Source organism: Syngnathoides biaculeatus, chromosome 17, assembly GCF_019802595.1.
Source record: "Syngnathoides biaculeatus isolate LvHL_M chromosome 17, ASM1980259v1, whole genome shotgun sequence".
Classification (NCBI taxonomy): Eukaryota; Metazoa; Chordata; class Actinopteri; order Syngnathiformes; family Syngnathidae; genus Syngnathoides; species Syngnathoides biaculeatus.
Window position 1 is genome coordinate 23,318,338 of NC_084656.1, and position 14,468 is coordinate 23,332,805.

Here is a 14,468-nt window from a genome sequence, read left to right on the forward strand (position 1 = left end):
ACAGCACATTATTGTGCAGCTTGCCACAATTCATTCAATTCAAAACACCCAAATGACCCCCCCCCCCTTTCCTCATTAGTCAATTGTTGCTAGGCAGAATTCATAGAAGAGAATGCTCGTGAAAATGTACAATCAACAACACGACATCGTTCTGAAAGTTGATCTTGATGCGATGGAGTGTGTGTGTGTGTGGGGGGGGGGGGGGGGGTCCCGGTGGCGCGCCGGCCACTCAGTCGTCGGGTCGGGTCTCGCCGTGCTTCCTGGTGAACTCCTCGGCGTTCCTCATGAACTGCGCTCGGTCTGCCGTGTACTCGTCGGCCAACTCCACCCGCAGGGGGCGCTCGGGTTGCGGCGCGTTCACCAGCGAGATCAGGCACTGGATGACTGCGCACAAACCACAACAACGCTGGACTTGCGCCGCCTGGTGGACTGGAGTGGATGAGGTGACTAGTGCTCAATTCTGGCATGTGTTGGTTTCTTTTTTTTTTTTTTGAGGGGAGACTTTGGTTTATTTCGTCACGTTCTTTCATTATTGGTTCCCCCCCCCCCAAAAAAAAAAAACTAACGGACCACCCTAAATACATTTGTAATTATGTACAGATGGCACAAAATGGTCTCAAGGCACTTGTGTTCTATCAGTCTTAATTGAAGCTCCTCGCCTCGTTTCAACATAGTTTCTTGGCACTAAAGTACTATTTTTATACTCGAAGTAACGTTTTTCATTGGAAAGATTAGTTTTCCCCCCACCCCCCAAAAAAAATCATTGATATTTATCATTTGCCAATTACAAAATAAATTAAGTTTGTCAGCGACTGCGACAAAGAACAGTTCGCTGTCGAATTGACATCAGCACAGCTTAGGCGAGAAAAGTGGTTGAAATTGTTCCAAGCTTCGGTCAAACCAAGGCGCGCTCTGCTTACGTTCCGGTTGAATGTCAAATCGCTGGGGGAAAAAATGGCTAATGGCTCGTAGTAAAAGAGTAAACATGACATGACGATATTTTGGAGGACGAACGCCGCCGTTTTCATGGCTTTGACGGTTTGGCCTCGACAACGGACGGGCGGTGACATTGAGCTGACCTTGTGCCGTCCTGGTGGCGGGCTTCCAGTTCTCCAGACTGATGATGGCCAAGCACACGTGACCCTTCTCGTCCACGTTGGGGTGGTAGATTTTGGTCATGAAGGTGATCCTGGGGGGCTTGAAGGGGTACTCGCTGGGGAAGTTGATCTCCACCCGGAACGCTCCTTTGTCGTACGGGGGGTTTTCCTTGCCGGGGGGGGGGGGGGGGGGGGGGGGGCGAGCACAGAAAGACGACAAATGGGATTTGGGGCTCCGAGCGGAGAAGCGACGAAGCGACACTTACGGGCACGATGAGCGCCTGCCAGTTCAAAATGTTTGATTCGTCCACTTCGATGTTGCGGAATTCGCGGAATCCTGATTGGCGGACTTCCTCCAACTCCTGAAACGGATTTTCAAACGTCCACTGTACAATTTTTAATCTGTGTGGGACACGACCGCCGGTGCCCCAAGTCCAACTGAACGTCACTCGCTATAAAATTAGGCGGGATTCAAAGACTCAAATATTCACGCGTTGAATTCCTTCCACGACTTTGCTTCTAGCCCAAACAAAAGTGTCACTTGTTGCTCGGCGCAATTCACGGGGGGCACAAATCCTGCTGGCTCAAAGTCCAGAGAAAAAGGGGTCGCAACCACTTGCTGCTCATGATTCATTTCGCATTTGCTTGCCGTATGTCAGATCACTTTGAAAATTAAGTCAGTTGTTGCTTGGAAGAATTCAGAAGGTCTACTGAGATTCCAACAATTTAATAGGGTCAAAGCTCTTGAATGGCTTTAGGTCGTGGTGGTCGTCGATTGGGGTTTTTTTTTTTAATATTTAACAACAAAAATCATGCCCACGTATGTGCCCTTGAACTTACCGGAGCAAAAGGGAACATTTTTATCTGGGGTCTTTATTTTCGCACAACTTAACAAATATACACCGTGCGTGTATTTATCGTACCTTGCACAATCTTCTGGTGGAAACCATATTAAGCGTCGTTCATTGAAGTTGGTGGCGCTGAACGGCCGCCAGCGGCGGGCCGGAACGCGTGACGTTCACGTTGGGATGCAGAAACACAGACGGACAAAACAAAACACAACGCAACGCAACACAACACAAAGAGCTTTGGGCATCGTCCAAAGGCGGAGACGTTCCGTATTATTTTTTGAATGACTTTTTTTTTTTTTTTTAATTTTCCAATGATGTTGCCGTTCAGCGATGCAATAAACCATTTAATTACGTGATTAAAAAAAAAAAGATCAAAATCTATAAACCTTTCTGTTTTGAAAATACTTGCTCATGATCAACGTTTACATTAGTTCAAGTTTTGTTGCACAGAATAATGTCATTTTAAATAACTGACAGCGCTGTTCAGACATTATTATCGATGGTGGATCTCATCGATGGGGTTGAAATGCCAATTTCCGTGTCTGAAAGCGCCCCAGCGACCTTTTCGCTTTGAAAAGCTCACGTGGTTTGTTTGTAATCGGACTCACGGGTGACAAACGTAAAACGTCGGCGGAGGTCTTGTGGACTCGAGCAGGTCGGAGGAAAGCTAGCAGAGAATGAGTGAATCGCTTCGCTGACTCCGCTGACTCCGCTCAGGTCGGCCTGAGCCGAGACCTCAGACGAGCTCGCACACGCACAAAAACTTTTGCTCCTCTTCGGGGGACTTTGAAGCTCCTTTGGCGACGCGATGACGTCGGCCGGCACGACGACGGCCGAGCGAGACGTCACAACGGCGATGGGGAGAAAAACAAACGGCTAGAGAGCTAGCCGTGATAGCTAAAAGCAGCTAGCCGCCTTTTAGCCCCGAACCGACGAGCAGCGAACTATCTGGAGTCGCCCTCACCCCATGACGCCGCTCGAGGAAAGAACATGTTGAGCCTTTGAAGGCCATGGCGTGCTTTTCGCACTTTTGGGTCACCGAAGTTCGCGGGGCTCCACCACTAGCAACTCTGCGCTAGCTGCTAACTTCAGCCAGCGACAAATCCAGCCGGTTGGGATTTACGGTCCATGTAAGTATCTGCCACGACGTCGCAGACACCCAGTTGAAAACTGAAAAGTTTAATGGTGAAAAGAAGACTGTGTCAAACTGGAGGCCCGGGGCCCAAATGCGGCACGCAACGCAAAACAAAATCATGGGAGGAGTCGACTTTGCGTTTCTTGCTAAAATACCAACGCTGCAACTTGTCTTCACTTTTGGAAACATTCCAAGCATATAATTCAAATCAATTGAACAATAGTGCAGATGACAATTTTTTTTTTTTTTTTGCTGGCTTCTGATTTCAGGAGTTATCCACCAAGTTGTGTGGATAAAGCCATCACGCATTCATGCGGATTCACAGCGTCCGAGAGAAACCGCAAGCACGATGCGGTCCGCGGCGAAAAATTTGTTTTTTTGCCCTGGAAAAGTTATGAGGTTGTTTAAAATCAATCAAGCAATTCATATTGACGACTATTTAGTTAAAAAGTAAAGCTGCAAAACGATATCGCTCCTTGCCACCACCTACTATTCACCTCTCAAATTTTCGCCCACAAGTCGAAGCATATAAAGACGACCGGCTGGTCGTGTCCGCCCCAAAATCTAGTTTGGCGGGGCCGCCGTACAATAAAATTAAAAGTCAATGTCGAAGAAAAAGGTCACTTTGAGGTAAGGGCGAAGTCAAGGCAGGTCGAGGGAATACTTTTAGAACTAACACGTACGGATGTTTGCATTTATTCCGTATTTTCATAAAGGCTCGCACAACCCCGGTGCCACCAAACGTCTTTTCATCGGTCCTCTGCCGACGTGTTTTTCCATGGGAGAGCACGGCGCGCTCGTAATTGGTCGTAAAGTGGATTTATGAGACAGCCGGCGACGTTGCGCGTATTGCGGCTGCGGCCTAATGCCTGCAGATGCAATTTGATTTTGCAGCCCTAATAAAGACGCCAAGGATGAACAAGTGACCTCCGTTGTTGTCACGTGGACTCTCGTAGCCGGTGGAAATCATCACCATCAGGATTGGCGGTTATGATCCTTTTGTTTTCTTTTTCAGGCTTGAGGAGGAACTCTGAGAGAGGCCAGCATGGACAGCTTCTTCAAGGCGGCTGTTTGTGACCTGGACAAAGTGCTGGACGACTTTGAGCTGAGCGCAGGTGAGATGCTTGACGCTTGCTGAAATAGTTTCACGGAAGCGCTCGTATTTGGCCCTTTTTCTCGCTCGTAACCAAAATCGCTCGGAATATGATGACACTAAAGTAGGCCATCAAATAATAGAACATCGGCTGCATTTTTTTGGTTTCTGTCCTGCTCATTTTTTTTTTTTCCGACGGGTTTGTTTCTGGCTCGTAGAAGAAGTGGACTGCACGTCCGTCTTCCGCAAGCCTTCGCCGTACGACTTGTCCGCGCCGGCCCCCTCCGAGGCGTCCGGCGCGCCCCCCGACCTGCCCCGGAATCCACCCGACCCGAGCTCTCTCCGCTACGGCGCGGCCAGCGGCGGCGTTGCGGACCAAGACGGCGAGTTGAAAGTTCAGCCTCTGACCGGCGTGGATCTGCTCTCCTCCGTGGATCACGGCGCCGCTCAAAGTTCGGCACCTCCCTGCCTCGACCGGGCCCTCAAGCCCGTGTGCGACCTCGTGAACGACACCGGCTCGGCCGTTCCGATCCGAGCGGACGGCCGCGATGCCTTCGGCGACCCGGATGCCGCCGGGAAGCAGTCGGAGGAGGAAGAGAAGAAGGACGAGGACGAGCTACTGGTGGACTTCGGCGACCTTGTGCTAGATGAAGGAGGCGCAACTAGTCAGAACTGCCACCGGCAGCTCGTTGGAGCCTCCCTGAGTCTGCTGGACGTCATTCTTCCTGCAGTTCCTGTGGAGGACGCACGAGAGGAAAGCGACGCTAAAGATGAAGGCTACGAGGAGGAGCTTCAAGATGAAGATGAAGATGAATGCTCGGGACCAGGTGAGCAGGACGAGCCGCAGCCACCTCACCAGACTGCTCAAGAGGAGTGCCCACAAGAGTCCGACGATGAGCTCCCGGAGGCTGAAGAGCAGCAGCAGCAGCAGCGGCAGCAAGTCGAGGATTCAGAAGCAGAATCTCTGTCGGGCTCCGACACTTGCCCCGAGGAACCCCTCGAATCGCAGTCACCGCAGCGTTGCTCTCTCGTCCCTCCCGCGGAGCCTCCGCACCCCGACCCCACAGAGGCCAGCCCGGCGGAGCCCCCGGAGTTCGGCTTCGAGTATCTCCCTGAGAGCGACCGGGCCGAGCTGCTGGTCACGGACGAGGAGCTGGACGCGTTCCTGCGGGCCCACGCCGAGGCCGAGCGGACCGGCGGGTTCTCCTGCTCCGGTGGCTCGGCGGAGGTCCTCCGGGCGGGAGACTCGGTGCCGCTAAACGGGGATCTGGAGCGGGCGTTTGCAGACGAGGAGCTGAGGAGCTGCAGAGAAGACCTAGAACGTCTCGCCTCTCCCGAAAGTGACAGAAGCGTGCGCGCGACGCGTCTCGCTCGGGAATCCCCTTCTGGAGAAGATTCCTGTAGGGGGAGCCGTTCCTCCACCTGCAACTCTTTGCAGTCGGAGCAGCAGATTTCCTACGGAGGGGCGAGACCCAAGCAGCTCCCCTGCGCCGCCGCGAGATCTCCCGCATCAGCCGAGGGCGACGACGAGCTGCCCGCGTGTTCTTCTGACCTGGACGCGGGCCGCGGCTTCCTCGCGCATTCCGTCGGCAGCCCCGCCGTCTACGCCCCTCAGGACCCCCCGGAGTACTCGGCCGCTTACGACGAACTCTCGGAGCCGCCGCCTTACCCCGGTGAGCCCCCGGCTCGGAAGAGGGACGGTGCGGAGGAGGAGCCGGGGGTCCGGCAGCCCGCCTGGGTGCCCGACTCGGAAGCCCCCGTCTGCATGAACTGCTCGCAGAGGTTCACCTTCACCAAGAGGCGCCACCACTGTCGCGCTTGCGGCAAAGTACGTCGGTAACCGAGTTTGAGGAACTACCTCGGGGACGTTTTAAAACCTTGAAATTGGCTCAGAAATCAGCTCGGAAGCTCTCGTCACACTTGAACTTATCCAAAAATGTTCTTCATTAGAACCTGTTCTCAATCTCTGCGCGTCAAGAAACGGGCGACATCTAACAACAGTTTGAGGAAATGAAAAGGAGACTCGCTCGTACGACACGAGACGCTTCCAAGATGTTTTACTGTAAAATGGAAAATGGAAACGTCTAATCGTTCAGGCAAATCGTTTTGTGTAATCAAAGTCTGTTAGCTTAATGCTAATATGTAATGTGAAACGCTGTGGATGGGCTAAGTGGAATTAGCATAGCCCCATTTTGCAGTAATTGCATCTTGAGATGATTTCTACCTTAACAAAAGCCTGCTTGTTGGAATAGTTTGGGGTGGGGGATGGGGCACTAACTCCTGCAGTGTTCCCATTCAGATGTGACAAGATTTGCACGTCCCCGGCCCACCTTGGGCTATGTTTGTTTTGGAAAGAGCTCAGCTCAGCTCAGCGTGTGCCGTTAAACATAGACGAGCGGATTGCGGGCCGGCGGCGGAGAGCGCGAGGAAGCGCGACTTCTTCTTCTTCTTCTCCCCTGAGCTCCGCTTAAGTCCTTCAAGGCCAACGATTAAGCGCATTAAGAGGACTGTTTGGGATGTGCTATTGTTCCTGACACGCTTCCTCACCCGCGATGTTGCTTCTTTGCTCCCCAGGTGTACTGCGCCGGCTGCTGCAACAGGAAGTGCAAACTTAAGTATTTGGACAAGGAGGCTCGCGTGTGCGTCATCTGCTTTGACACCTTGCACAGAGGTAAGCAAACTACGCTGCGACGCCACGCAGGACTTGAGCTGCAAAATGTTTTTTGTTGTCGTTTTGTTTGTTTGTTTTTTGGGAGGGGGGTGGGGTGGGGGTGGGGGGGCGCAGAGTGCTGCTCTAGTGTTGGGTTGCGTAACCGTGACGCTGACCCCGGTGAAGATGTTGGCATCCATTTCAGAAATCTCCTCCTTAACTTTCTCACTTGTATGCAAGCAATGAAAAAGTCACCGTTGCCCTAATATGTCCTCTCGGAGACTTTGCGAGTGCCTCCGAACGCCATCGAGTTATTTTGGAAACTTCACTGCCGTCATCGCGTGGTCACTGCGCTCTTTATTCTGCGGCGTATTAATATTTACCAGCACAACAGGCGAGTCTGAATAATGGGGGGAAAAAAAAACCCCCATCTGAGTGGAACTCGAGACAATCGAGGAGGCTCTGAAAAGGAGATTTCACCTTTTGGGCTGTGAACGCTCGCACTCGAGACGGATGCCGGAGATTTCGGGCCCGATGCTGATGCTCGGCGTGGACATTGTGTGTGTGTGTGTGTATTTTTCCAAGTTTCCACCATTTGCGTGTCCTCCATCCTCGCGTGTGCGCGTGGATTTTGCAGTCCCGCCTACAAGCAGCACGTGACGCTCACAGTCTAAATTAAGAATTAAAAAAAAAAAAAAAGGAGGCAATCTACTTTGTGCTGCCGCTGGAGCCGAGCGACGCCGCTCCCGCTTGCGCACGTCTCCCCGAAAGAGGCCTCGTGTGCGCGCTCGAAGCGGTTTGTCCTTAGTTTGAACCTTAGTTTTCGTATGCTGTAGTCCCAACCCCGTTTTCACATATCTGCTTGGGTTTTGGATTTAAAAAAAAAAAAAAAAAAGTGACTCCCCGTAATGGATGCAAAACGCCACGTGCTTGTGATGCGGTGTACTTTTGGCGCTTGGTGAGCGATGGTCATCCTGCACATTCATCCAAAGCGTTTTGTGAGTTGCATAAAACGTGTTCCGGGAGAACGGCGGTGCAACGCATCCTGTCAAAGTCGACCGTCTGCTGAAAGGCCACAGACGGAAATGAGAGCAGAGCCAATTCCGTCTTTGCGCGTGTCTGTCCCCGCAGCCCAGGCGCTGGAGCGGATGATGAGCCCCACGGGTCCCAGTCCCAACCCCAACGTCCCGTCCGAGTACTGCAGCACCATCCCGCCCCTGCAGCAGGCCCGCGCCGCCGGCACCCTCAACTCCCCGCCGCCCACGGTCATGGTGCCCGTGTCGGCGCTCAAACAGTCGGGCAACGACGGTGCGATTGCGCTCGCGCTCGCTTCCTTCCGCCTGGCGTTCCCGAGGCCCGGCGTCATTGCGCGCCCGCTCCTTCCCTTGTGTTCCCGTTCCAGGGTGCCCCCGGGAGCACAAGCGGGTCTGGTTCGCCGACGGCATCCTGCCCAACGGGGAAGTGGCCGACACCGCCAAGCTGTCGGTGAGCGGTCGCGGGAACTCGCAGGACTTTGCCGGCGCTCCGGAAGAAACGACGGTAGGGTCCAACTTTGTTTTGTACACTGGAAAACGTGGGAAAAATTGGACAGTTGCAAAATGTTTGACCGCTTGTCACCTTTGTCAAAACTGTTTTTGGCCAGGATCAGCCGCCCCCCGCGGGGTCAGAAGGTGAAAGTTGCGGCCGGTCGAGTCCCGAGACGGCGGAGGTGGTCCCTCCTCCCCCGTGCGGCCCTTGGGACTACGCCCTGCTGGCCGGGTTGGGCTCTGCGGTGAGGAAGAGCCCGAGTCTGCTGCCCGACTGCGAGGACCAACTGCCTCCTCTGCTCATCACCACCGGAGAGGACTCGGCAGGAGGTCCGTCTGCCTCTGGATAGCTTTGCACTCGTTTGGTTTTTCTTTTCATAACCCAACCCAAAAACGCTTTTACCGGTATTTGCAGTTGATTTTTTGCTTGCTCAAGGGAACAAAAACGTACAGTATATCTACGGTTGAAGGCAGAAGTTGACATGCACATTTCATTTTTTTGTCTCCGTCTGAAATGAAATCAGACTTAACCTCTTCCTGTTTCAGCTCAGTCACGATCAGCAATTTTTTGTTCTCATTTTCATACGCGTGTGTGCGCACTTTTGCTCGCTAGACGCGTCGGTGGAGGAGAGTCCGGCTCCGTGCCAGATTCGGCACCTCCTGGAGGAGGGGGGTCCTCGCCCTTTGACCTTTGTCCTCAACGCCAACTTGCTGGTCAACGTCAAGATGGTCACATGTGAGTAGCGCCGGCGTCCATATTTGAAAGGTGCGTGTTTATTATCGGGTCACCAGAAGGAGCAACGCAGCGTCCACTGAATCGAGGCAAAAAGTGTGACAAAGGCACTTTGATTCTTTCTGCTCTCTGATGTGATTTTTGCAATTCCTTTTTGGATGAGGTCTCGTTGTTCCCGTTTCCATTCATGGATGATTTTTGTTTCATCTGGAACGATGCAAGCTGAAATGATTGAATTTCAAAATGGATTCAGTCACTTTTTGGCTAAAAATCTGAGATTGTGAAGTAAATTCCTGGCCGGTGAATTATGATTGTTATTGGCTTTACAGAATGCATTTTTTCAATAGTTTTCTGATGGGCTCGGAAAATATTGATGGTGTTTGCGCCGGTTTTTATGTATTTAAGTGTATAACTGCTCAGTTGCTGTTGAGAAGGAATTTTTATGCACGAAATGCTTGTAACGGCGACTTAAAGGTGAAGAAAAGTTTGGTGCAGATGTTCCATCAAGATGAAAAGACCAAATCCATTGAGGAGGCACATTGAAGTTGTTTTAGTGGGCTACGTCCGTCCGTCCGTCCGCCCTCCACTGGGACTTGATTTTGACGCAGGTCGAGCTCCAGAAGAATAATGTGCGCTGACTTTTTTTTTTTTTTTTTTGTTCAGACTCCGGCCGTCAGTGCTGGTGCTTCGGCTCCAGCGGGCTGCAGGCCCTGGGCCAGAGAGAACTGGTCTTCCTCCTGGAGTGCGTCCCGGAAGAAAGAACTCTCCCCCGGGACCTCTTCACGCTGTGTCTCAGCATCCAGCAGGACGCGCAAAGAGGCAGGCGGCGGCCCCGGCCCCGGCCCCGGAACACGCCGTACCCCGGAGCGCGCCCGCTCACCCTTTCCCTCTCGCAGGGAAGTTTGTGGAGGATCTGGACAACGTGACCTTCACCGGCAGCTTCCTGGGCAGCAAAGAGCACGCCGGGATGCTGTTCTTCTCGCCCACGTGTCAGCCGCTGGGGGGTTTGAGTCTCCCGTCGCAGCCTTTCCTCTTTGGCCTTCTCGTGCTGAAGCTGGAGGTCCCCTGGGCCAAGGTGTTCCCCCTCAGGCTGCTCCTCCGACTCGGGGCCGAGTACAGCGGTGAGTACGTGTCGGGAGAAATTCGAGTTGATTCGGCTGAAAAGGGGGGAAAAGAGGGGGGGGGGGGGGCGGCGGGGAGAAGGTTCCAATTGAAAGTTTGATGACCGGTGATCACGGGCTCGACTTCTCTTTTCTCCTGAACTGGACTCAATACCGGACGCGCTGCAGTGTACCCCACCACGCCCGTGAGTGTGCGGTTCCGGGAATCGGTCTATCGCGAGACGGGACACACCATCATGAACCTGCTGGCTGTGAGTCCTCCGGGACAAACCTGGACACAATTTTCCATCAGACGCTGCAATTTCATTAATCGATCAATCAATCCAAAAAAAAAAAAAAAAAAAAAGTAAAGTGCGCAATTCACAAATTCAGGAGTTGAGTCCACGGCAGCGCCTCTGAGTTTGAAACCGGTTTTGCTGCCTGGTGTGAACGCAGGACCTGAGGAACTACCAGTACAGCCTGTCGTCCGTGGGGGGGCTCAGGATCCACATGGAGGTGGGACGGAGCTACATCGACGTCCCCAAAAGCAGCTTCGGCGAGGTGAGGAAGAGATTAGTCGCCACTTTCAGCAAATGATGAAAGGAAAAACATTTTTGAAAAATGATGAAAATATTTTCCAAGGGTGGAAAAAAAATGTACATTTTAGGGGGGGGGGGGATCTCTTTTGTATCAAAATTGGCATTTTTTGACCTCTCGGATGGAAAGAGATGAACAAAAGTGTAAAGGTGAACGTCGGCCTCGCAGATGCAGAGGGTGGTGAACGGCGCCAACGAGCACGTGATCAGCATCGGCGCCAACTTCAGTTCCGAGGCCGACTCCCACCTGGTGTGCTTCCAGAACGAGGACGGCACCTACCAGACGCAAGCCGGCAGCGTGCCCGGCAAGACGCGCACAGGTGGCCGCCGTCGGCGCGGCAGCGACGCCCGTGTGACGCTGGGTGGCGTCGCGTTGACCTTCTCGCTTCCCGTGCGTCCGCAGTGACGGGAGCCAGCTTTGTGGTCTTCAATGGTGCCCTGAAGGCCTCGTCGGGGTTCGTCGCCAAGTCCAGCATCGTGGAAGGTGAACTTGCTTGTTGCTTAGGCGGAACTTTTTTTTTTTTTTTTTTACAGTCCAGCATGTCATGTTGTTTTTCCAAAGTAGTCAGGGAAGCTCCTGAAGCCCAAAATATTAGGTCAGCACCAGGATGCCCGAGATTGCAGGCGATGGTTGATCTTTCTCGCGCGTGGTGGTTTTTTTTTTTTTTTTTTTTTTTAAATAGAAAAGCAAGTCCTTTTGAACTCAAATCAAATTAAAATACCAATTGTTTTTTAAAATGGTATTAGATACAATCAATGCACATATTGAGTGCGAAATATAACTGTTTTCAGTAAAATCTTCAGTATTTGCTGTCCATATTTGGCTTTCCTCTGATTGGTTGAAGCACGGGGGGGCCGAGAGGAAGGCGGAAGTCTTCGCGAGTGACCTAGATGAGCTTGAGCAATTCCCGAGACCTGGTTTCAGAAGCGTTAGCATTTAGCATTTCACGTAAATGCAATGTAATATTACGTGAAATGTTAAAAACGGAAATGAGTTGGTTTTGCTCATCTTTTTGCGTCCATTTGCAACAAAAATCCGTGCAGCAAACGTGAGCAGTGGCCCGATGGTTCCGGGCGCCGCAAATTTGCTTGCATTTCCATTTTTTGAAATTCTGACGCGTTGGCATTTCACTCCCTTGTAACTCGCGTGACAAACCGGAATTCGACAGCTCATCTTTCATGTTGCGCTGATCTGAAGTCCAAAGCGAGACAACGCCGCCATCTGCAGGGATCGGTGAGTCATTACAGTCTTTTACAAAGGTGACTTTTGAAGAAAGCCTCTCGCAAAGCTGCCCGTTGAAAAACCTCCACGACGTCAAAATGTCCGCAGCGGGAATTGAGTTGAATGCGGCCGCTGACGGACTGGCACGCGTTGTTGCCATCTAGACGGGCTGATGGTGCAGATGCCCCCCGAGACCATGGAGGCCCTCCGCACGGCCCTGCGGGAACAGAAGGACTTCGAGATCGCGTGCGGAAAGACGGACGAAACGGAGGTCCGGGAAACCGTCGCCGTGCGCTGGGTGGACTGGGCGTCGCCCGTCAACGCCGGGTAACGCCCCCCTCGAGTCCGCGCAAGCGGACGGTCCCCGCGTTAACTCTCCTCGACTTTTCGGGCAGCGTGACGAGCGGCGTGGACGGCTGCAGTCTGGAAGGCGTGCGCAGCGTCAGGATGCGGCAGGACGCCCGCTTTGAGTGCGACGGGCGTGTCATCGGCTGTTCGGAGGTGAGGCCGTCTCGCCGTTTGGCGCGCCATCGCCTCCGACCTGACGCGGCCGTCCTCCTCGCAGGTCTTCTACCGGCCGACGTCTCCCGACGGCGGCCCGCCGGCCGTACCGCCGGCGTGCGCCGTCTTCCAGAAGGAGATCGCCGTGGCCGCCTGCGGAGCGCTGACGCCGCATCTGGCCGTCCTCGGCGCCGCCGCCATCAACTCGCTCAGCCTGCGCGTGTCCACGCACGGAGATGTGGTAAGTGGGGGGGGGGGGGGGGGTTGGGAGGCGGGGCTTCGTCGCCTTGACCCCTGCAGATCATTTGTGCTCGCGCAAGTATTGACGTGCTCCGACTGCGCGTTTGCCTTTTGTGAGGTTGAGTACCAGGCCGGGTCCGGCGGGCGTCTCCTCCCTCAGCGTTACATGAACGAGCTGGACGGCGCGCTGATCCCCGTCATCCACGGGGGCGGCGCCGTCGTGCCGCCGGCCGCAGCGGACACGGAGCTGCTCTTCTTTATCACGCACGCCATCTAACGAGCACGCGGCGACACGCAGGAAGCTCAAACCACCAGCAGGTGGCGGCAGAAGAGGACGACGGAGCGTCGGGAACCTTCAGGTGGACGGGGGAGGGACCCGCGACCCAACAGGGCCCCCCCCCGCACGTCAACCGATCTCTCTCTCCCCCCCCCCCTCCCCCCATGTGCTCTTGTGGAGCGCGGCGGCAGGTTGGAGCGCGCCATGCTGACGTTTTTGTTCTCCTTTGCTTTCGGCGAAACGTCAAAAGCAAACTTGGAGGACAAGAAAGACTGAAAAAGCGAATGTGACGACATTTGATTGACAGCGGACATTTTTCCATTGATGGACGACATCCTGATTCGTTTGAATTCACGCGCGAAGGAAGCCGCAACATTGAACTTTTGGCCTTGCAGCTTGCAGACAAATTTGAAAACGTCCATTTTCTAACACCCACAAATGAATGAATTTGTTTAAAAAAAAAAAAAAACAACAAGGGGCGGGGGGGGGGATAATTGGTGGTGGTACTACAGCACGGTTGCCTAGTGGTTAGTAAGTCAGTGTCACAGCTGAGTTCTGGGTTTGAATCTGGGTTGGTCTTGCTTGCGTGGGCTTTGTCGATTTTCCTTGCGAATGTTTGTTTGTCTCAATTTTGCCGTGTGACCCAAAGTTAGCTGCCACAGATGGGCAAGCGTGAAGGAAAATGGAGGCTATTGCAAGTAGGGCTTCTTTTTTTGTGTTTGAAATTGTGATATTCTAAGAATTTGTGTTAAAGATGAAGCAAAATGTCATTTTGTCATATTTGGACACCTGCTGTCGAACCCCCTGCAGGTGAGTCATGCGCCAACAGTTAAATGATCATCACTAATTTCTGAATGTAGCAGCGAAGCAGCTTTAAAATCAGGTGCAAGGTTCAAAGGTCGCATCGGCATTTCATCTCTCCGTGGATGGAACGCAAGTGTACTGGACCCAAACCGGATCCCTGGGTGACCCCCAACGCGTTCTGGTCCGTGATGAGGCCAAAGTCTCGAGGTTTTTTTTTTTTGTTTCATCTCAAAGTCTTTGTTGACTAAATATGCATAAGAGAGATTGTCTTTGTGTTTTCTTTTTAATACGGAAGATTTATTTTTGAAATTGTGCGTGTACAAGTTGTAACAAATGTGAGCAGAGTTGATATTTTTGATAGGACATACTCACACGTGATTGGTTAGTGGCAAAGACGGCTGATTCATTCCACAGATAATGTAAGTAATACATAATATATATACGCTCATATTTAGTGGACTACAAGCGGTTGAAATTGGAGGCGAATGTCACAAAAAATGTTGAGAAGAAAAAAATAAAAGTCAAATCATCTTTTTGGTGATGGAATTTTGTTATTGACCTGACGGCTTTGAATATGTTGTGGCCACTTTTGAAGAATTGAAAGTTACACATATATATATATATTATATATATATTTTTTTTT

At 52.5% G+C, this 14,468-nt stretch overlaps 2 protein-coding genes across 4 annotated transcripts; one reads left to right on the forward strand and one right to left on the reverse strand.

Annotated features, from left to right (window-relative positions):
- Positions 1-135: 135 nt before the first annotated feature.
- On the reverse strand, positions 136-2,697 carry LOC133491263 (ubiquitin-conjugating enzyme E2 L3-like). Of its 2 annotated transcripts, XM_061802269.1 has the most exons (5): positions 2,557-2,697; positions 2,021-2,077; positions 1,364-1,459; positions 1,080-1,266; positions 136-384 (listed from the first exon to the last, which is right to left on the reverse strand). In XM_061802269.1, exons 2-5 carry the CDS (start codon positions 2,045-2,047, stop codon positions 230-232), a joined length of 465 nt encoding a protein of 154 aa, XP_061658253.1. In that variant the 5' UTR covers positions 2,048-2,077; positions 2,557-2,697; the 3' UTR covers positions 136-229. The 2 variants fall into 2 exon arrangements, with proteins under 2 accessions (XP_061658253.1, XP_061658252.1); XM_061802268.1 differs by lacking the exon at positions 2,557-2,697 and having other exon boundaries at positions 2,021-2,193.
- A 241-nt stretch (positions 2,698-2,938) lies between these two features.
- zfyve16 (zinc finger, FYVE domain containing 16) lies at positions 2,939-14,387 on the forward strand. Of its 2 annotated transcripts, none has more exons than XM_061802264.1 (18): positions 2,939-3,078; positions 4,099-4,198; positions 4,395-6,004; positions 6,751-6,847; positions 7,958-8,134; positions 8,229-8,365; positions 8,469-8,682; positions 8,966-9,088; positions 9,749-9,904; positions 9,982-10,206; positions 10,375-10,457; positions 10,642-10,746; positions 10,951-11,101; positions 11,185-11,265; positions 12,168-12,330; positions 12,399-12,504; positions 12,569-12,745; positions 12,863-14,387. In XM_061802264.1, exons 2-18 carry the CDS (start codon positions 4,129-4,131, stop codon positions 13,019-13,021), a joined length of 3,834 nt encoding a protein of 1,277 aa, XP_061658248.1. In that variant the 5' UTR covers positions 2,939-3,078; positions 4,099-4,128; the 3' UTR covers positions 13,022-14,387. The 2 variants fall into 2 exon arrangements, with proteins under 2 accessions (XP_061658248.1, XP_061658249.1); XM_061802265.1 differs by having other exon boundaries at positions 4,398-6,004.
- The last annotated feature ends 81 nt before the right edge of the window (positions 14,388-14,468 follow it).